The 21,667-nt window shown below is 52.0% G+C and overlaps 1 protein-coding gene across 1 annotated transcript in view; it reads left to right on the top strand.

Annotated features, from left to right (window-relative positions):
• COL27A1 (collagen type XXVII alpha 1 chain) overlaps positions 1 to 21,667 on the top strand; it is a 160,553-nt gene that overhangs the window by 42,295 nt on the left and 96,591 nt on the right. Inside the window, exons 8-13 of the mRNA XM_007936759.1 lie at positions 6,985 to 7,029; positions 7,653 to 7,706; positions 8,126 to 8,170; positions 11,306 to 11,359; positions 11,461 to 11,505; positions 19,684 to 19,737. Coding sequence (XP_007934950.1) covers positions 6,985 to 7,029; positions 7,653 to 7,706; positions 8,126 to 8,170; positions 11,306 to 11,359; positions 11,461 to 11,505; positions 19,684 to 19,737 — 297 coding nt within the window. The remainder of the gene's footprint in view (positions 1 to 6,984; positions 7,030 to 7,652; positions 7,707 to 8,125; positions 8,171 to 11,305; positions 11,360 to 11,460; positions 11,506 to 19,683; positions 19,738 to 21,667) is intronic.

Raw genomic sequence — 21,667 nt, 5'->3', positions numbered from 1 at the left:
TCTTTCCACCCTCAGGCTCATTCTCTCTCCACAATGCAGGTTGAAACATCTCCTCAATAGGAGAGAGCCCTCAAGTGAAAGAGAGGCTCTCCACCTGAGAAGGGGTGTTTCTCTGTGTTTGCCTGAGATGCTTGCTGAGGGACTCTGATTCCCAAGGGCTGAATGGGCACCTGGAAGGTATCCCAGATCTAACTCTTTCCTTGTGAGCTTGGGCAAGCCACCCTCAATTTCCTGAATCTTCAAGGGTTGCTGGGAAGACCCTTGATGAGATGTTAGATATCACCGCCACCACCCAGCGTGGGCTGGCACATGGTAAGCTCTTCATAAGTGTCTATTGAATGAATGAATGATCATGAGGATCATAAAGCAGAAGTAACTGAAGATCTTGCATCTGGTACCGGCCGTTATCTTGCCAGTTGCCAGTTAGCCATGCCTACTAGCCAGGAAGGCTGCCAGGACCCCACTTGCTCCTTGGAAGGGGCCTCACTGTATCTCTGAGTCTCCCGAGTCTTTCCTGTAAAGCAGAGGTGATTTTGCCTCTCCCCAGGGGACGTTTGGCAATGTCTGAAGACAGTTTTGATTGTCACAGATGCATGTGGGAGGAAGGGTGCTGTTAGCCTCGAATGAGTAGGAGCCAGCCAACTTGTTAAGTCTCTTGCAATGAATGCCCAGGACATTTTCCTTACACTGAAGACTCATCCATCCCAATGCATCAGCAGTACTGATATTGAGCAACTATGTTGTATAGAAACTCTCACTCCATCCACACCCATGTGCCTTGGGCCTTCCTGCCTGCCCGTGTTTCTTATCTCTGCCTCCCTGGCATGCTTTCTCTCCTCCACACTCATCTTCACAAAAGTGTCCCTTGATCCCATTCTCATCTTTCTCTTGCCATCTTTCAGGAACACCTCCCCAGACCTCCAGATTGAAGTCAATCCTCCCTTTTTGATCATTCAGCCCTCTTCTCACCCCCTTTAGGACTCTGCCATTTTTGCCTGGAGTTGACTCACTGGTGTCTTTGGCACAGATCGGAACAAGTGTGTGGAGGATGGAATCCAACATGTCTTCTGTTTCCCTTGTCTGGGGCTTAGCACAGTGCTGGACACATATGTCTGTCTGCTCTGTCCAGACCTATAACAGACATCACTAATTGATCTTTTCTGTCAAGCCCTGATGTGACCTCAGAATCTTCCTTAACATATTGCCTTAGGCAGACATGACTAATAGAATGTAAATCAAGCTGAGTTACTGGTTACCCAGCCTGACTTCCTCCTGGCTCCCTCCTGCTGTCCTCCCTCTGCCCCCCAAAACTAAAAATTTCTATTTGACTCTTAGCGACCCCTCCTTGGGTTTCCGAGGCAGTATCACTATAGAAGTTGATTGCCCAATCTTCCTTCTGAGGAGTGGCTGGTGGGGTTGAACCACCAGCCTTCTGGTTAGCAGTCAAGTGCCTTAGGCACTATGCCACCAGAGCTCCCTCTGCCCACTAGTCCTCCCTATGTTGCCTGAGTTATCACTGTCTATGGGAAGCTGTAATAAAATGGGAGGACAGAGGGAATCATTGGGAATCTTTTGAGGGGAATGTGATTGAGTTGGGGCTGAGACAATCTCCTGCCTTTCTGTAGGACTACCGGTTCTATCCAGATGTGGCACATGGGTCTCATGCAGAGCGCCCACTGAGAACCTTCCCCGGGCTCCCTGATGCTGAGTACCCTGGGCTCCTGCAGCCCAACCCCGTCGCAGCTCTGAGCCCAGCTCCCGCCTCTCCCACCCAACCCCGACTTCTCGTACAATGTTGCCTCCTCAGGTTGGGTGCATCTACACTTTTCTAGCACTCAGTACTTTTCCTTCTTTCAACTTCATATGTATATGAAGTCCATGTTCCCTTCCAGAAGGTAGGGAGTGGTTTGTCTCATTCCCATGTGCATCCCTAGTGCCTAACACAGGGTCTGGCCATTGTTGGGGCTCAGCAAACATTTACTGAACGAATGAATAGCTGGATGAATGAAGGAACATCTAGAAATTTCACCTTCCTGGCCTTACCTGTTTCAAGCATTCCCTGAACAGAATTTGGTGACAGAGGCCTGGCTGTGGTGTGATAGGTTCCATGACTGTCCTCTGCAGCTTTCAGAATCCTACAACTTCTGAGCCAAGAGAACTCCTTCAGAGACCAGATAGGGAAACTGAGCCCGAGGGAGGAGCAGGGACTTGTCCATTACCATGTAATGAGTCACTCAACGTCTTAGATGTGCTTCCTCCTCTTTGATTATTCTACTAAATGAGCTGTCTCTCCTGCCAACCACCCAGTGTAGGGTGTGGGCAGCCAGAGTAGCAGATGAGTTCAATGGGAAGTCTTGTGGAGTGGTAAGCATGCCAGAGGGGAAAGACACTTCCATTTTTTGAGGATCTGCTGTACTTACCAAACTTCACATCAACCCTTTTACTTGGGCTCAGGGCAATCCTGTGAGGGTGGTGGGGTGAGCTTCATTTTACTTCAAAGGAAGCCCAGGGTGAGGTGAAGCCTGAGTGAGCAGCTGAGGCCTTGGCATGTATGTGTTAGTCCCTAGGACCCCCAGGCAAGGACAGGACCCCCTCCCCTCTCTGCCCAAAGCCCAAATAGCATCCCCGCCGGTCGGGGAGACAGTCTCCAGCAGCAGTGAGGTGATGTCTGGTTTCTCCGTGTGCACTGTAAGCAGTGATTAATCTGGCTCCGAAACCAAAATATAGACCGAGTTCTATTATAAACATGGTCCTGTGGAGACCCGTCTGCTGGGCGGCCTGAGGCCCCGTGGTCCCCAGAGCTCCCTTGAGGCATCCACTCTCCCCCATACCAGTCAGGCACCCATCACATGTGGGGCAATCATTGCCTGTGGGTCCACCTTGCAGTCAGTGTCCGCCCTGTAATTGCTGGGGCCCTGGAGAAGATAATGGCTTAGAGTCTTCCAGGTCGTGAGGCCCTGTCATTTGCAGCTGTTTGCTGGCCCCAGCTTGGTAAACACGGTTAAGGTGGTTCCAGAGAGCATAAGAGCCACCCTCCCACCTTCACCTCTGCCTTGTCTGTGCTCAGACCCTGGTACTCCTGGCCAGCCAGGAGAAACTGGGAGGGCAACAGTCATAGTCCTTTAATGGCCATTGACTGGGAGAGATTTAGAAATTATGGTCTTTTGGACAGAGCACAGCCAAGCAGGTCTAACATCCTGGAGAATAGTTTGGGCTTGGCCATGACTTGCTAAGTAAGCTTGAGCAAGTCCTTTTCCCTCTCTGAACCTCAGTTTTTCAGTCTATCCAACAAGAAAGAAAGTTGTCAAACTGATGGCTTAGGTCTCTTCAAACTCAGATGCTCTAAGTTCCATAATCAGCCTCTGCCCCAGTATTGCTGCAATGACCCATGAGCTTCCTTTCCGGGGAGGAGGTGGCCCATAAGGGGATCTTTCCTTAGTGTCCTTGCAGCTCTTCTAGGTGACCTTAGGCTGGTCTGTGAAAAGGTCTTGGCCCATGATTTGGTGGGTTAAGACACATCTGGCTTGACGTGGCTCCTGGGAAGCTGTGGGGCCTCAGAAAAGTCTCTTTACTTCTCTGAACCTTGTCTTCTTCATCAAATTGCATGGTAACTCCTGTCCCCTCAGGGTGACTGCAAGGAGTGGATGAGCTGATGTGGGTAAGTCCTTAGTGCTGGGCCAGGTCTAAGGCCAGCTAATACATGTCCCTGATTATTGTTTGTTTCCTTTTAGCTGTATCCTGAGTAAAGGGCTAACCTGAAATCTCCTCCTGGAGTTTCACTCACAACATTTCTCTGCTTCCTCTTTGGAGCTCAAAAACGGAGTTTCAACAGGTTTCTTTGTGACTGCAGAGGAAGCCACGGGCACTGTGGTGCTCGTGTCCCTGTGCCTTCTGTGGTGCTTCTCTTGGGTCCCTTGCCACCATTATTCCAGTTTGCAGCAGCTCCATGAGGCAGGCAGAGGATGGCAGAGTGAGGCTCAGAATGAGGGTCAGAGAGGGCAATGGCCTGTGCCAGGTCACACAGCCCAGAGCTCAAGGCTAAATTCAGCTCTTCACTGAGAAATGGTGTTGCTACAAAATAGAAAAATGATGAAAATGGTGATTGTATATATCATAAGGAGCCCTGGTGGCACAACAGTTAAGTACTCAGCTGTTCACGAAACCCACCCAGAGACTCTGCAGGAGAAGGCCTCGGTGACCTGCTCCTGCAAAGATTACAGCTGAGAAAACCCTATGGGGCAGTTCTGCTTCGTCACATGGGGTTGCTGTGAGTTGAAATCGACTCAAAAGCACCTAACAGCATATATGTCGTGCCACAGCATACCCCTGATCTAGACCTTTCTGTGGCTGCCTATCATACTTAACAGAAAGAAAACCACAACTCACAGTCTGTACCAAGGCCTCTCTGGTCCAGCGTGCTCTGGCCTCCTGCTTTCTCTCCAGCCAAGCCCTCCTGCTGTGCCTCTCTCACCCTGCTCTCTCATTCTGTACCTGGTACATAGGCCTTCTTGCCATTCCCTGAATTCACCCCAAGGTGGGTTGTTCAGGGATTCTGTACTTGCTGTTCTCTGTGCCTGGAATACCCTTCCCCAGATAGCAGCCCCGTGTTGGGCTCCCTCACTTCCCTCGTCTCCTTTGAGTGGCCTTCCTGTACCACAGCATGGCCATTCCCATCCCCTGACTCTGCGGACTCTTCTTCATATCACTGGTCACCACCAGGCATTATGTCTCATATCTGCTTGTTCTTAATGTCTCCTTAATTAGATCATAAACTCTATTAAGGTGAAGGATGTTATCTGTCTCCTTCACCCCATGCCTAGAACAGTGCTGGCACGTGAAAGTGTGGTAAATGTTGACTAAACAAATGGACGAGAAATGGAGATCATGTGATAGCTGCAGCTAGTCTCTACCATGTCCCCGATGCCAGACCCTGGGCCAAGGGCTTTACACGTGTTATATCATGTCATCCATATGCCAACCTTACATTCTCATTTTACAAATGAGGAAACTGAGATTCGGAGAGGTGGAGCTGGTGGCTCTTGGTCACCCAGCCAGCCACTGGGGAAGCAGGATTGGCATCCAAATCGGTCCAAACTAAGAGATATAAGCACCCTGCATGACCATCCCTGGCTGTGGCCTGTGTCCCAGTTTACCCATTGAGGGAAGGAGCACACAGCCCAGGTGGGAGAATATCAGCCAGCCATATTGTGTCAGTGTCCACAGGCCTTTGGATCTGAGATGCGATCCCATCGCTGAGCAGTCTTGAGGCATGAGTAGGTACAGAAGGAATGCTTGTAAACTCCCCAAACCAAACGGACTCTGCTGTTTATAATTAAGAGTCCCTGTTTCCTGGGGGCGTGTAGGGATTGCTGAGTGTGTGTGCTTGTGTGTGTTTGTGTACGTGACGCGACTGCACATGCCTGACAATGTGGCCTCGGGTGTCAGAGAGACCTGGTGGTGAAAGGCTAGTCTGCTGCTCCTGAGCTCTCCAGAACTCTGTTTGCTCCTCTGTAAAATAAGGGTGACAGCACCCCTCTCCACCTCATCTGGCTGTTGTCAGGGTTAGATGGGGCCTTGTAGGTGTAGTCCTGGGTACAAGGTCAGTACTCTGCAAAGGATGATGCACAGAGGATTCTATAGGGGTCTAGAGTCTTGTAGTACTATCCTGTGGGGAGATCTTAGAACTGTAGGGTCTGAAACTTCAGAGCTGAAAAAACCAAACCCACTGCCATCAAGTTGATTCTGACTCATAGTGACCCTGTAGGATGGTAGAAGTGTCCCATAGGTCTCCAGGGTTGTAAATCTTTATGGAAGCAGACTGCCTCATCTTTTTCCTGTGGAGTGCCTGGTGGGTTCAAACCACCGACCTTTTGATTAGCAGCCCAGTGCTTTTACCACAGTGCTACCAGAGCTCCTCAGAGCTGAAAGGTACTCAAGAATTCTAACTCCTTCATTGGAAGTCCAGAAAGTCAGTAACCCACTCATAGTTAATAGTAGTTAGGGACAGTACCTCGGAAGGAAGGTTGGGCAATCTACCCAAGTCATACCACCTTGGAAACCCAAGAAGGGGTCACTATGAGTTGGGTCCTACTTGACGGCACATAACAACAACAACAACAACAGGGACAGTGCCTAAACCAAGCCCAGGACTCCCTATAATGGGAGTATCTCAAGGGGTCAGCATGAAGTAGAAGTCCCTTCCTCGGTCTTCTTTCTACAGTAGTCCTGAGCTGATTGAAGCTTGAAGGCTGGGATTTTCACCTGGAGACATCCTAACTCTAACGAAATGGCTCAGGTCTCAGCACTGCTTGAAAGTCACTGTTTTGATCTCATGCCCTGGGACCGTAGTAGTTGGGCCAAGGGCACACAGGGTGACTGCTGGTGCTGGAGCATTGCCGAGGCTTCTCAATTCAGGCATTTGGGTGACCTCTTCCTCCCTGGAATAGGAGCTGGGACCCACGGGAGAACGAGAGGCAGCTATTTTGCTTAACATATTTGGTCATTGTATGAGATCTTTTTCTGAGCTGGGGCTTGTGAGAAGAGGCCAGTCCTGACAGTGGAGGCAACTGAGCATCACACAGAGGCTAAACAAGCCCCAGGCCTGAGGTCCTATTCTGTCCATCCATCCATTCGCAATCCTACCTAACAGTCTCATCCTCTCTTGGGATTTGGGAAGAACAGCTGGGAGACAGCATACTTTGTCCCAGTTGCTCTATCCTAGTTCAGCTCCCAAACCCCCCACCAAAGGAGTGGCATCCCCCACTCCCTGACCCCTGGTCCAGGTCTTCCAGCCTAAGAACCAATAGTAGCAAAGATGAGAGTTTAGGAATCTGCTAATCCGAACTCATTACCTACATCCATTCCTCAAGCAGGTACTGGGTGTGGGCTGTGTCCCTGACATTAGGCAGCCAGGTGGGCTGGGCCTCTGCCTTCTGCAGCCCCATACGTGTCTCCTCTGCCTGATGTGGCTTTCCTTTCCCACAGGGCCTCAAGGGTTATCCTGGACCGGCAGGGCACCCCGGAGAACAGGTGAGGACCTCGGCCTCAGCCCCACCCTGCTTGCCGTCCCTCACTCCAGCCCCTGCTCAGCACTGGCCTCCTCCCTGGGCCCTGCTCCCATGACTGAGCCCCAGGCCAGGCTGTCCTGCCTCCCATCCCGCTGGGGCCCCCACCACACCCACCTCTCCTGCAACCACATCTGCCTGAAAGAGCCGGAGTCGGCGCCTGCCCGGTATTGGCAAGAGTTGCTCAGCTCCGCTTAGAGCTATGAATAGCTGGCCTGTTCCGGGCGATGTTAGGCGATATTATACACGCCGCCACGGGGTTTGTAGGAATTTTGGCTGCCCTGGCCCAAGTCAAACAGCAGCCGCTGCCAGCGTGGGAGAGCCGTCCAGGTCCTCACTGCCTTCTTATTCCTGGGCTGCAAGCAGAGGGGTTTTGTCCCTCAGAGCTGGTCTGACCAGTTTCCTAGTGAGGTGGGCTTGGGAGCCCAGCAGGCGGGTGGCTTCCCCTTCCTCCCGTTTCATCTCACATTCCTGCCCCTCTCTTTGTCCATTGTAAGCCCCAGTCTCCTACTGCACTGCCCCCCTTGCCAGACGCACAGGCACAGTGGGGTCTCTCCTTTCCTCATGCTTCTCTCTGTTCCTTTACAGGGGCAGCCAGGACCTGAGGGCAGCCCAGGGGCCAAAGGTTACCCTGGCAGGCAGGTGCAGTATATGGCTTCTAGAAGCTCTGGTGGCCGTGTGGTGTGGAGATGGCCACGGGTCCCTGAGGCAGAGGGAGGTTCTGGGGCTGGGGGTTAAGGTGCTGTACCCACTGAGGAAATGGCTGTCCAGGGGCTGAACCAGGGAAGCCTGTCTTGGGAGGCAGCAGAGAGGATGCTCAGTAAGAGATGAAAGAGGAGTTTTGCTCTGGGGAGTCAAGCCTTAAAGGTTCCTCCCACTCAGGTTCCCTGTGAGTCACGTCCCTGGGACCTGGGGACTGTGGGGCCTTGGTTTGAAGAACCTTAGTTTAGCTCCCATCCCCATTTTACAGAGGGGCAACTGAGGCCCGAAGGATACTGGCTTCATCTGAGTTGTTGACAACATCTCCATATGTCCCTGCCCCTCTGTCTTTTGTGTTTCAGGGGTTACCTGGACCAGTAGGAGGCCCAGGCCCCAAAGGCAGCCGGGTAAGTGGTCCTTGGTAAATGCTACCTACATATGTGGGGCCCTGGGTGGGCATCACTTGTCCCTTCATCCAGGCTTGCTGGGAGGTCAAGGCTATCAGCCTCCACCCATGACCTCTCTAGGGGCCTGGCCCTGAGGTCATCCCACCAGAGTGCTCCCTGCAGAGCAGAGGGATGATCAGGTGATGGGGGACCCTTGAGCCAGGCAAACCTTGGTCCCGGTGGCTAGGAAGCCTGGGCAGCAAAGTCTCTGCTGGAGGCTCAGCCATGGCCAGCTGCAGACAGCCAGGCATTTGCTTGTCATGACCCTGGCACATCCCGAATGACTCAGGAGCCAACACCAGGGCCTCTTCAGCAGTCTATAACCGGAGTTCTCAGGGGCCCCCTCCTGCTCCCAGCTGAGGACTGAGGGAGGGCACCTTTGTGGAGGGCAGTGGTAGTGAGAGGTGGATGCTGGCCAGGCCTGGAGGTTGATGTGCCTTTAGCTTCCCCTGTTATTCAGGACCCTCATGGAGCAAACCTTGAGTAGCCAGCAGCCTTGGTTTGCACACCTTTACAGTGGGATGATGTCCCTTTCCACCCATAGCTTGATATGGGGATGCTAGCAATTTGGAAGCAAGTACCACTGAGGAGGGGGCTCCCAGGGGGGCTGTGGGGAGGTGAAGAAGTTTCCGGGTGAACCGTGTGAGGATTAATGAAGGCAGAAGCCTGGGAGATGGTCTGGTGGATACTTCTACGTACAAGGAGACTGGGTCCCTGGCAGGGACCTGACAGCCCCAGTTCACACTACACATGCAATGTGGAGCTGGGATGGGGACCTAGATGTCCCACTGGGTCTACTGCCTCTCTTAGGGATATTCAGCAAGCGGGTCATCCGGTCCTCACAGGAGCAGGTGATACATGATGCGTCCTCCACTCAGGAGCCAGGGCTCTTTAGACCCTGGCAGGAGGGAGAGGTCAGAATGGCTGCAGACTGGGCCCTCATCCTTGGACCAGATGGTGGCCTTTAAGTCAGTGTTCAGGGGGGCGGGTGAGTGGGTGGGAGAGCAACATCCCAGGATGTTAGTAGGACATGCAGGGCTGAAGAGGCTCCTAGGAGGCTGGGCCCCTTCCTTGATCCAGCTGCTTCCTCAGGCTGTGGCCCCAGTGGGGCCTCTGAGCCCAGGCAGAAAGTCTTCCAGTCTGCTTGGAGGAGGGGGGAGGAAGCTATGCTGATGACATCTGGAGCTGCGTGGTACTGGCCATGCCAACCGTCCTGGCAGCATCTTGAAGCTGCGTGTAGGGTGCAGGCTGGCTCTGGCCCCACCACTCCCATCTCCTGCAGGGCATAGGGTCCCTGGACAGCCGGGTGAGCTGGGGCCTGGCTCATGCTGCCCTCCCAACCTTGCCGTTGCTGGTCTCTAGTTATCAAGTAGGCAGGGCACAGCCTTTGGAATCAGGATGACTGGTTTGAGACCTGCTCTGCTGTTAACTAGCTGTGAGGCTTTGGGTTGGTTGCCTAGTTTCTCACCTGTCAGTCTGGGATATGAGCCCTACTTTGAAGGGTCAGTAAATGGTCATTTATTAAGTCTGTGAATATTGATCAGACTGGACATTGAGGCTGAGGCTTAGTGACCTCTTGGCCTTCTAGAGAGGAGAATTCTTCGTGAGTTTCCTTTGCTTTTTGTCGGTGGGAAGCAGTGTAGCTGAATGGTTAGGAGCCCAGGCCCAGGAGTCAAATGAGTTGAATTCAACTACCAGTTTGGCTACATTCCAGCTGTGTGACCATGAGCAAGTCCCTTCACCTCTCTGGGCCTAAATGTTCTCATCTGTATTTCCTAAGGGTGAGGTGGGTATACAATAAGTGCTTTAACACACACAAAGCATTGAGAATTAGGCCTGGCACCAAATAAAAACTAGCTTTTGTTATAGTATTTTAAAGTTATGCCTCAAACAGCTAGAGAGTGCCAGTAGCGGTGGAAGCCGGGATTGGGTCCCAGCTCTTGAGACGTCCCCAGGCTAATGAGGACGCGATACATGGACACAGTTTATGAAGATACAAGAGAGAAAGGGGTAGATGCTACTCAGCCCGTTATGGTCCAGTTGACTTCAGCTCATGGGGACCCCACATGCTTAGAGTCTAATTTACTTTGCAGTCTTGTCAGTGGCTGGTTTTTCAGAAATAGATTTCCAAGGCCCCTCTGGGTGGACTAGAACTTCCAACCGTTTGATTAGCAGCTGAATTTGCCAATTGTTCACACCCCAGGGACTCTTAGATGCTACTAACTGAGATGCAAACATGGTGGGCGTAGAGGGTGATAACTCTTGGGTGGGGCATCAGGGATGCCTGGCAGAGGGGAGAGCGTTAGAGCTTGGAAGAATTGAGCTATGCAGTCTTGAGGGACGGGAAGGGTGTGCCAGGTGGAAGGTACAGAGGGGAAAGAGGCTAGCAGCAGGAAACCAGAGGACAGCTGCTGTCACAGTAGGGTCATGATAAAGAGCTTGGGCTTTGAAGTCAGCTGGACCTAGGTTGGACTCCCAACCCCAGCACTGGCTAGTTATATTGCTCTGTCCTCATCTGTGCAGTGAGGGGGATGACAGCCAGTCTGCAGGGTCCTTGTGGGGGTTTCGGGCCATCACACACACATAGCTCTGGCACCATACCTGGCATGACATCAGTGCGCCCAGCTTGTTCTTGCTGTTGTGCTCAGGTGACGGGGTTGGTTATCAGCCCTGTCCATGTCCAGGACCTTTGAGGTCCAGGAGGAGCCATTATAGAAGCCACAGCCTGCTGTGAGCTTCCGTTGGGGTGGCTAGGACCTGGAGTAGTTCTAGAATTTAACCCAGTGAGAGCTTCCTTCCTACAGGTCCCAGCGCCACCAGCACGGGGCGGGTCTCCCCTGCACAGGCGCCCGCGCCCTTCCCTGGCGTGAGGGTATGTGCCTTTGGACTACATCGTGGAAGCCAGCACCATGCAGTCCATGGGCATATACACTTGCCTCAAGGCCTATGTCATCGAGGAGCTGCCGGAGCCGCCACCGCTGCAACCGAGGAAGAGGAGCCAGGATGTGGGAGGGCAGGGAAGGGTGGGCTAGGATGGGTCAGGCTGGCCACCCACCGCCATTCGTCCCCTCTGACCCCCCATTTGCTCTTTCCTAGGGCTACATCGGACTCCCAGGGCTCTTTGGCCTGCCAGGGTCCGATGGAGAACGAGTGAGTATACTTCTTTGGTTAGTCCACTAATCCATGCCCCCACCTGCCCCGCCTCCCTCCGCTTGAGTCCTGTGCTGACCTTCCCATTGTCTCCCCCACAGGGTCCGCCTGGCGTTCCTGGGAAGAGGGGCAAGATGGGTAGGCCGGTAAAGATTTTCCGTGTCTATTACGCAGACTCTACGGGTGAACCAACCGCACGCTGGCCTCGCTCCTCGTCCACTCGTGGCCTGGGCATTTTCTGTGTCTCTGCTTGGCCATTGCTCTGCTTTGAGTGTGGGGCCGCCTGGGCCAGGTTGTGTCGGTGGCTGCTGCCTGGCTAGGGGTTGGGGACTCCCGGGGCTCTGGCTCTCTGAGTTGCCCTCCCTCTTTCTGTGCAGCAACTACTCTACAGTGCAGCTCTGTGTCTGGGGGCTTCTGTCTGGGGTGTCTGTGTCCATGGCCATACTTGCACTGGAGAAGCTTGGTGCTCCTGTCTCTGAGACAGGCTCCATCTAGACTTGGTTGCCCAGCTCATCCACACACAGACCAAAGGACGGGGGTGTGTGAGCAGGGCACGACCCCAACAGAGGTTCAGAGGTAACCCCAATCCAGTTTTGTACCTAGCTCTTGACTGTGGTAGAAATTTCTCCCTTGTCTGGGCATTCACGGGACATGAAGTGAAAAACTCACACAAGGTTTCACAGTGAGTAAACCATGGAGCCAGGATTCAAACTTAACTTGGTTTGACTCCAGATCTCAGATCTTAACGGCTACTTGAGACCACTTCTGTAGGTCTCTAGTTGGCAGTAATGTTGTAAAAGCAGATTCCATAGACTTCTAGCCTGGGAGTAAAGTCATTCATCCAATGATCTCTTTATTCAGAAGGAGAAACTAGGGCTCTGGAAGGCAGATCAATGTGTCTCGGGTCCCACTGCCAACCTGAGGCAGACCCAGGACGGTAAGGGAGGCCTCCTTTCTTCCAGGCCTGGCCCTTGTTGGTGGCTTGTTGAGGCTCTGTGCTGCCACTGCCCTGTGGGTTAGTTATTAGCTATTGTTTCTGTAGAACAAATTGCCACAAAATTTAGTGACTTAAAACAACAAACATCTATTATCTCACATAGTTTCCGAGGTCAGAGATTGGAGATTGACTTAGCTGTTTGGGTCTGGCTCCAGGGCTCTTGTGAAGCTACAGTCAAGATGTTGGCTGAGGCCGCAGTCATCTGAAGGTTTGACTGGGGCTGGAAGGCCTGTTCCCAGGTCCACTCACATGGTTATTGGCAGGAGGCCTCAGTTCCTCACCATGTGGGCCTCTCCCTGGAGCTACTTTAATGCCCTCAAGCAGGACATGGTTGTTGGCCTCCCCCAGCACAAATCATCTGAGAGTGAGAAAGAGAAAGCGAGAGAGAGAGAATGGCGGAAGCTGCAATTTCTTTTAAGTCCTAGCCTTGGAAGTCACGTACCATTACTTTTGCTGAATTCTACTGGTCACACAGCCCAACCCTGGTGCAGCATGGGAGGGAACGCCACAAAGGCATAGATGCCAGGAGGTGGGGATCACGGGGGGCCATCTTGGAGGCTGCGTGCACAAATAGTAAGCTCCTCATGAGACTGCGGTAAGGATTCGGTGGGATAATATGTGGAGAGCCTGGTATGTCATAAAGCCCAGTAAACGGGAGCTGTTAGAATAAACCTGTTCCTCTCTGTGAAGACTTTGGGACAGAAGAAGAGACAATGTTTTGTTGGATGTTGTGATTCTCACTTTGAGGAGAATCCAGACCAAAACACATGGTTCTAGAAGAGCCCTAACCTTGTATCAGGAGATCCGAGTTCTAGCACTACCCCCACTGTTAATTCCCTAGGTGAGCTCAGGGAAGAGCAGTCTGTCTCTGGGCCTCCGTTTCCCAATCCCTACGAGGAAGGGTGGGGCTTCCTGTCTCTGAGAAGTGATGGGAGTCGGCTGTTTTCTGAAGGGCCTTCCCTCCCCGGCCTGTCTTCTCCCAACGCTGCTGCTCCCTGGGCTAAGAGTTGGCTTAGGGAAGACTTTGGAAAGCAGTGGCCCCTGCCAGTCTTGGGCCACAGCTCTGCTGCCTGGAACCTCACTCTGTTCAGACCACACAGTGCTTTTCGCCTCTGGCTGTGGTGAGTTCCTCCTGCATGGAAGCAAGACCCACAAAATCCTGGGCATGCCTTGGCTTCTCCAGCCTGATGCAGGAAGGAGTGTCACTGCTACGGGGCCTGTGACTCTGCATCCTCCTCATCTCCCTGTCTTCCATCTCCTCTCTGCCATGTAGTATTTTCTCCTTAGAGGTAAAAGCCTTGGCTGCTCATTGCTGGGAAGGCAGCATCCAGTCTGGGTACTTGGCACCGTTTTCCCACTCGGTTCATTCATTCATTTTCATTCAACTTAAATATATTGAGCATCCACTATATGCCAAGTGCTGGGGATAGCTGTAGACAAAATCGTCAAAAGGCTGCTGTGGAGCATAAATTTTAGAGATGGGGACAGTCAATGAACAAGAGAGCGAGATAAGTGTGGTCAGGACCCCCTCTAAGGTCCCTTTAAGAGAAAGGAGCAACATTGGCCGAGGCTCCCACACATGCATTGAACCACACGTGACTCTGGATAATCATTGGAGGAGAGGCTGCTTAACCCCATTTCCAGACCAGGAACCCGAGCCTTAGCCAAAGCCACTTGTCCAGAGACCCTCTGAGGCCTTGCCAGGACTTGAACCCCATCGCTGACATCTCTTCTTTGCTTTTTTGCTTTGTGCTTTTAACTTCCTAAGGTTCAGCCCTGTCCTCCATGAAGTGGTGTTCCCTGGTGTGGGTGTCAGGTGTGGATGGAAGAAAACCTCCTTCAGCCACACTGCCCCATGGCCACGCATACCCCTGAGGGCTGTGAAAATACCCTTGACTCTGGTCCAGTTGCCGTAGCCAGCTAATTGGCAGTGTTGATATAGCCACTGCCATCAAGTTGACTTTGACTCATAGCAACCTTTTAGGACAGAGTAGAGTTGCCCACAGGGTTGCAAAGCTGTAAATCTTTATGGAAGCAGACTGCTGCATCTTTCTCCCACAGAGCGGCTGATGGGTTTGAACCACTGACTTCGGTTAGCAGCTTTAACCACTATGCCACCAGAGCTGCCTAAGTGCTGTATAGGATGTGACTTAACATGTTCATTAGGACTTCATATCGTCTGAATCACTACAGCTTTTCTCTGCCCCTGCCCAGCCCTCTGAGACCATTTTGCCCCCAGCTGACACACTCCTTGAGAAGTCATTAGCATCATCCCCGTTACCCACACTCCTGCCCGCTTGAACCAGCTGGTGCAGTTTGGGACTCTTTCCACAAGTGGTTTTTTTTTTTTCTCCTCATCAAAGCTTTGGGCCAGGAGATTCTAGGAATTTAGGAACAAGAGGACATGTCAGGAGGATGAACTGAATTCCCTCATGCCTGATTGCAGCTGGCCTCATTCCTGGTGGGGCTGCTGATGATTTCGCTATAATCAGTTTTCCCTCCCAGCAGGCAAAACCTGAGGCCTGTGCACATGGCCGCCTCAGTATCCAGTTTGGAAGGCGAGTGTGTGAATCTTAGGCTGATAGGTGCCAAGAAAGAGGCAGTGAAAGTCAGAAGTCAGGGCATATCTTAGTGAAGACTTGGCCAACCCCTTTGTCAGACAGATAGGCAGACAGTGCCCAGAGAAGGCAAGTAACTTGCCCAAGATCACACAGCAAGTTGGTGCCAGAGTCAGGACTTGAGCCCAGGATGCTTGCTTGCTACAGGGTGTTCCCCATACCATCCCTCTTCCTTTCTCCGTGCTCCTGTCTTCAACCTCCAAAGGGAAAATTAGTTTATGGGTCTCATCCCCTCTTCATACTTCCTGCTAGAAAGAAACATTCTGGTTGTGGTTTTCTGATGAAGAGTCTCAACCAGCAAGCTGGAGGCGCATTAAGGAGGTTGTAAACCACTCATTTCTGTAGCCCAACCCTAAGAGGTGAGTTGGGCAGCAATGACCATTTTGCAGGCTGGGGAGCTGAGCCTCAGAGTCCTGAGTAAGACTTCTGATTCCAGATGCCCTAGGCTTCCCCTTCCCATATATTCTACTTTCTGAGCCAGGCAGTTGAGGTGGGCACTGCCTGGAGGTAGGGGAGTAGATGAGATGGGCTCCATAGGCCTCCTCCAGCCCTTGGGGTCCTGCCTGGATGTAGTGACAAGGACTCTCCTTGTCTTTGGCTCTATTCCTGAGTGGCTGTGGCTGAAAGAGAATGTGGAGTCTCAACCCTGGGCCTTGTTCTGTCTCTTGAGCCTTGTGCTGCTCAAAACACAAGGCGCTCAGTTCCCCAGAGGGGCCTGACCTGAGGAAGTAGAGAAACCATGTGGCTGGGGCCCCTGGTGGGGAGCTGCACTCATTCCTTGGGCCTCGGGCCAGCCGGCTGCAGCCACGAGCTGGGCTTGCAGAGGAAGATCCTCTCTCCTGGCCAGGCTGGGTGTGCACGCCATGTGGTCATCTTGCACAAGCAGGCGCAGCCAGACAGAGGGAAGCAGACAGGCAGAAGTGGGAGCCACATCCAGCTTGGCAGATGCCTCCCTGAGACTCAGAGGGGCCAAGCATTGGGGGCCCTGGGGCGAGCAGTAGACATGGCATACTCTGCTAGGTAGTGGAGGGGAGATGCAAGCTCGTGGGGTGTTGGGGTCTTCTCCGACCTCAGTCTTCCATTGGGGCAATAAAGTGCTGAATGTCAAGAGCTCTTTGGGTCCTTCCATCTTAGCCCATCTGTGATTGTTTCAATAAAAAATGTGTTGCATCTCTCTGAAAACCTCTAGCTTTTCCCAGCCATTGTGCCCTTAATTACAAACTGGATTCCTTGAAGCCACTTGCTTCACCCCTCCATAGGAGGGAGACAGAAGCCAGAGATGTAAGGTGGGTGCAGGAGGTCCCTTAGCATATCCACAGTAGGACTATTTTGTGGTCCTTTTGTGTCTTAGCCCAGAATTCTGATGAGCCCTTTGAGGGATCATAGACTTGCTCTAGTCCATTCTATTACTCAATGTCCAGTAGCAGCTGAGATGACAGATTGGAGCCAGACTGCTTAGGTTCAAACCCCAGCTCTGCTCTTTAATAATTGTGTGACTTTGAACAAGTTCCCTAACTTCTCTGGGCCAGTAATGGATACCATCTCATATTGAATTTTGGGAAGTCACTTCTGGAGTTCACTGCCACTGTCATTGTTACTGCCCCACCCTCATTGCCTAGTGACCTATACTTGGGCTGCATTTTGTTATGCAGAAGGGAATCACTTTGGGATTTTGACTGTTCCAATGGCCTCTCCCTTGCTTTTACCTTAGAGACGTCCTCTCACATTGCTACTGCCTGCTGTGTGCCAGTGAGGACTACCTGTCCGTGTGTCATCTTGTCTCATCCTTGTACCCTCCCCATTGTACGGCAGAGACAACTGAGGCTGGCTCAGAGAGGCCTGTGAGTGGTAGAGTCAGGACTGGCATCAGGCTTCAAAACCTCCTGGGGGAGGCTGGCCCACAGCTGGGTCTGAGAAGACTCCACAGATCAGTCTGGAGTGTCCTCTGGATGGGGGCCCAGGGGTTTGAGACCTTCCTGGTGGCCACTGGGTCTGGATATATTGGGCATTGCAGCCAGGATGGGTGCTTTGGAGGTCCAGGCTGAATGGTGCTCCTGTGTTTAGGGGGGAGTCTCCCTCTTCTCAGACCTTGTCTAGGGGTTGGGCTGAGCTGAAAGGGTCTTTGGAGATCATACAACTCCACCCTGAGCAGGACAGAGGATCAAGTGAAGCCTGGAGCGGAGAGGGGCAGGGGCGGGCCCAAAGTCACACAGTGGCTGGAGGTGAGCCGGCTACAGCTCCAGGCTGCCTCCAGACACTGGGCCTAGAGAGCAGAGCGTGGACTGCTCTGGTCCTTCCTCTTGTGGGCCATGTGGAGTTGGCCAAGTACCCAACTTGACAGCCACCTCCTGTCCCCTGAGGGATTTGCCCTCTACTACCAGATCTCCCCCAGTCTCCAAAGGCCAGTGTGGGAACTCCATGCCTTTGAAGGTTCCCTTGATCACAATCTATTTATCTGGCTGATGTCTCCCATTCCAGAAGTTGAGAGGGATTGAAGTGAGGCTGAAATTTGCCAGGCAGGCTCCAAGGATGTGGGGAGAGGAAGCTTGAATGGGGTCAGACGTGCCTTCCCCATGACATGACCTGGAGACAGGCCTGTATATGTGTACACTGTGTGCACACACACGTACCAGTACCCAATGGGAGCTGCTTCTCTGACTGCCAGGCTTTGCCTATGTGCAGCTCCTGCAAATAGGACAGAGTTCAGCTGGGTCCAGCTCTGCCACACACTTTCTCTGTGGCCTTGGCTCTAATGTCCTTTTCTCTCTGAGACTCAGTTTACCCATCTGTTAAATTAGACCCATAACCTTTCCCTCAAGGGAGGTTGTCAAGTGAGGTTTGGCCTGCAAAGTGACCAGCTTGGTCCTAAACTCATTATTATGTCCTCATTTCTCCTTTTAGGGGTCTGAATGAAGCCACATCCTTCTGTGGGATAAATGAGAATCCCTTGTCCTGATCCAGGAGGGCTTCCTGACAGAGGAGGGCTTTGAAGGGAGTAGATGGGATTGCAGGACAGAAGAAGACCAATAGTCTGGACACATACACATTTCAAGGTCTCTGTGTTCAGTGAGGGGCCCTGGTGGTGCAGTGGTTAAAGCACTCTGCTGCTAACCAAAAGCTTGGTGATTGGGACCCACCAGCTGCTCTGCAGGACAAAGATGTGGCAGTCTGCTTTCTTAAAGATTTACAACCTTGGAAATCCTATAGGCAGTTCTATCCTGTCCTATAGGGTCACTATGAGTGTCTACTCTGTCCTATAGGGTCACTATGAGTGCTGGCAGTAGGCTTGGGTTTTGGTTTGCTCACCAGTATAGACTTTGCATTTGCTTTGGGATTTGTTTTAGGGTTTGGTGTTTTGGTTTAATTCACTCACCGGTCCCTGGCAGCATTAGAAACTAGAAAGATAGTTATCTTCCATGAAGAATCTTTTAGGTTTTTCTTCTAACTTTTATTTTTTTGTTGTTAACATACGCGGCCAAACACACACACGTTCAATAGTTTCTCCATGTGCAGCTGAGGGTCACTGATGATGTTTTCCAGTGTGCGGCCATTCTCACCCTTCTCTTCTGAGCCGTTCCTCCCCTGTTAACATCAACTCACTGCCCCCGAGGTGCCTATCGAGTCTTTCGAGTTGCTGTTGTCAGCTTGATCCTATATAGACAGGTTTTTGAAAGGGCATGATGCTCAAGGCAGGACCTTTTTAGTGAAGCCAAACTCTTGTTAGGTTTGAAGAAGACTTCTGGGGCTTCGTAAAGAATCTTTATTGCTTGAGCAGCACAGGCATTCATGTGGTCTGAAAAACATGTACTTTGTTTTATATTAAATTTCCCTGGAAAAGCAATAATTTGAATTCCAGCAGGGCAGAAGGAGGAATGGGTCTCCCCAAACTCCAAGCTTGAGGGCTTTCTTTTCCTTTTGAAGTAGCAGTGGAGTGTTCCCTCTTCCCCTCACGTGCCTCGGAGGCGTCCCCACAGCTGATGTTTTCCCAGCTGCCTGTCTCCCCAGAGGGCAGCCTCTGAGTGGGGTCAGGACAGGACTGAGGGGGTCTGATCTGCCTAGGCTGGTGGGTGGCTTGGCCTCCTCTGAGCTACTGAAACTCCACCGTCAGGTTGGTGATGATGTCCACTAGTGGCGTGATCTTGCATGATCTTGATCTTTCTGAACCTCACTTTTTTTTTAATCTATAAAATGGGGATCATGATTCAGCAGTGTGGCTTTTGAAGAGCACTTTATAAGCATCAGAGCATCATAGTCTGAGCTGGAAGGTGCTGTGGAGACCTTCCACACTTGACCCCGGAGGAAACTGAGGCCTTCAAGGGCTCATAAAAGTTCTCAGCAAGTCAGTGGCTGGTCTGGGCCTAACTTGACTTCCTGACCTCTAGTTTGTGTCCTTCCCACTGTAGTACATTGACCAGGTCCCAGGTGGGTAGATTGGCATTTGTCTCCATGCTGGGGAAACTGGCACCATTTTCTCTTCAGAAACTCTGAGCAGCTCTTTGTGTGGCAGTGTTTGTTGGGGACAGGGTTGGTAACTTTACTTGGAAGCCAGATTTGGTAACTTAAGGACCCCACTGGCTCTCTGGATTCCAGAACCAAGGAAGTGAGACTGCTTGGACATTGTCATATGTCCCTGCTGGGGGTCTGGGTCAAATATACCCTACGGGTCCACTCACTCACCTGCAGAAGTTTGCTCTCTCTTATTACCTCAGGGGTTTCCTGGAGACTTCGGGGAAAGAGGCCCTCCTGGATTGGATGGAAACCCCGTAAGTATTTCAAGTCTTCGGGAACAGGAGAGAAATTCAGAATAAACACACAGGTTTTAGGAGCCCAGACTTTGAGGTCAGACAGATCTGGGTCAAGTCCCAGCCCCATCACCTACCAGCTGGGTACCCTTGGGAAAATTACATGAGATCTCTGAACCCCCAGCTCCTGTCCACTGTGGATGCCCCATAGCCCCCTAGAAGAGAGCCCCCAGGCCCACTGAGTCCCAGCCTGTGCTCCTTCCCCTAGGACTTTAGAAGGTTGATGGTGACTCTCCACTGGCGAGCCAGTGTGCCACCATCTTAGAAAGCGTCAGGAATGTGCATGGGCTGGCAGAAGTCTGGGAAGCAGATGATTTGCAGGCGCTGTTTGGAGAGAAGAGCCCAGTTCTAAAGGAGTCCCAGCACAGCCGTGTTTACAGAGTTTGTAAATAATTGGAGGCCCAGGCTCTGTTCCACAGAGCAGCCAGGTCAGCCTGCCCTGGGAGCTTGCCTTTCCCTTTCATCCCAGGCTCCAGGCTTGGGAGGGAGAGGATGTTTGTTCTCAGCCTAGGGCATGCAGACTATGCCCTGAGCCCCTAGGGCCACCTGCCCTGTTCCTCCATCTCCCTCAGACCAGGGGAAACCAGACTTCCTGTCTGGGAAGCTGTGCTTAACTGTGCCCCCTGCAAAGGTGGCTGCTGGGTGCCAGACCCATCAAGGACCTCAATCGACCCTGATCACGGGCTAGTTCAATACTACACATGCTCTTTAGCCTCTTCCCAGAGCCTGACTTGGCTGGAGGTGACCGCCAGGCTCACTTGGGGGCTAGAGCCCTGGCCTCAGAGCCAGATGGCCCTGGGTTTGAATCCTGCAGTATCTCTAATTGCTACTTTCCTTCTTTGTAAATGAGGGTCAGAACGCCAACCTAAGAGCTGTCATGAGAATGAAATGAGCGAAGGCAGGAAAGGAAAGCCCACACTAACTGTTCAGTGGGTGGAGCTGTTGTAAATAGTAGGTAATGACAGAACTCAGTCATTGCCCTCCAGGACTCAGTCAATGCTCAGGAGGCTACCTAGTTCATAGACACTCTAGTCCATTGCACAAGGCTCAGTCAGGTGAGCGGGAACAAAGAGGTCTCTGGGGCCATGAGAGGAGCAGGGAGGGCTTCTAGGGAAGGTAGTGTCAGAAGTGGGCTGAGTAAGAGTTGAGGGGACGTTCCAGGTCGAGAGAATGTCAGCAGAGGCATGCAGGTGGGAAATCAGTTCCTGCCCAATACCATTTTTGCACTAACCATTACATTGATATCATTCTGGAAGTTTCTTTGGGGGAAGGGCAGGCATACATATCTTTATACTCAACAGTCTGGAAGAGCAGAAAAAGCACTGGACACCTCACGTCTGGTCCCAGCTCTGCCACAAAGTTGCTGAGTGATCTTGTGCAAGTCACTTCCTTCTCTGAGCCTTGTTGCTGTGTGTCATTGAGTTGATCTCAACTCATAGTGACTCTATAGGACAGAGTAGAACTGCCCATAGCATTTCTAGGCTGTAATCTTTATGGGAGCAGATCTGCAGCCTTTTCTCCTGCTGGTGGATTCGAACAGCCAACCTTTCTGTTAGCAGCTGAGCATTAAACCATTGTGCCACCAAGACTTCCTCATTTTAAATCTGGGGCTCTTGCTCACCTCCCTGTCTCCCTCTTGGGGACTGATTGTCAATTCTCACTGATAATCATGATTTCTGGAGCCCCTATTTTTATTCACATCATTGTGTTTTAAACTTGACCCAAACTCCTCCACCTGTCTTTTTCCTCGTCAGCATGAGCAATGGAGGATCCATTGATAGAGATGAAGGAACTGAGGCTTAGAGGGGTAAATCACATTGTCCATTGCCACACAGTGCCTTAGTGGCAGAGCTGGCCTAGAAGCATATCTCCTGACTCCAGGCAAGAACTC

Source organism: Orycteropus afer, unplaced genomic scaffold (assembly GCF_000298275.1).
Source record: "Orycteropus afer afer isolate SDZICR_OR568_19922 unplaced genomic scaffold, OryAfe1.0 scaffold00037, whole genome shotgun sequence".
NCBI classification, from domain to species: domain Eukaryota; kingdom Metazoa; phylum Chordata; class Mammalia; order Tubulidentata; family Orycteropodidae; genus Orycteropus; species Orycteropus afer.
This window is presented reverse-complemented; position numbering and strand designations above follow the sequence as displayed.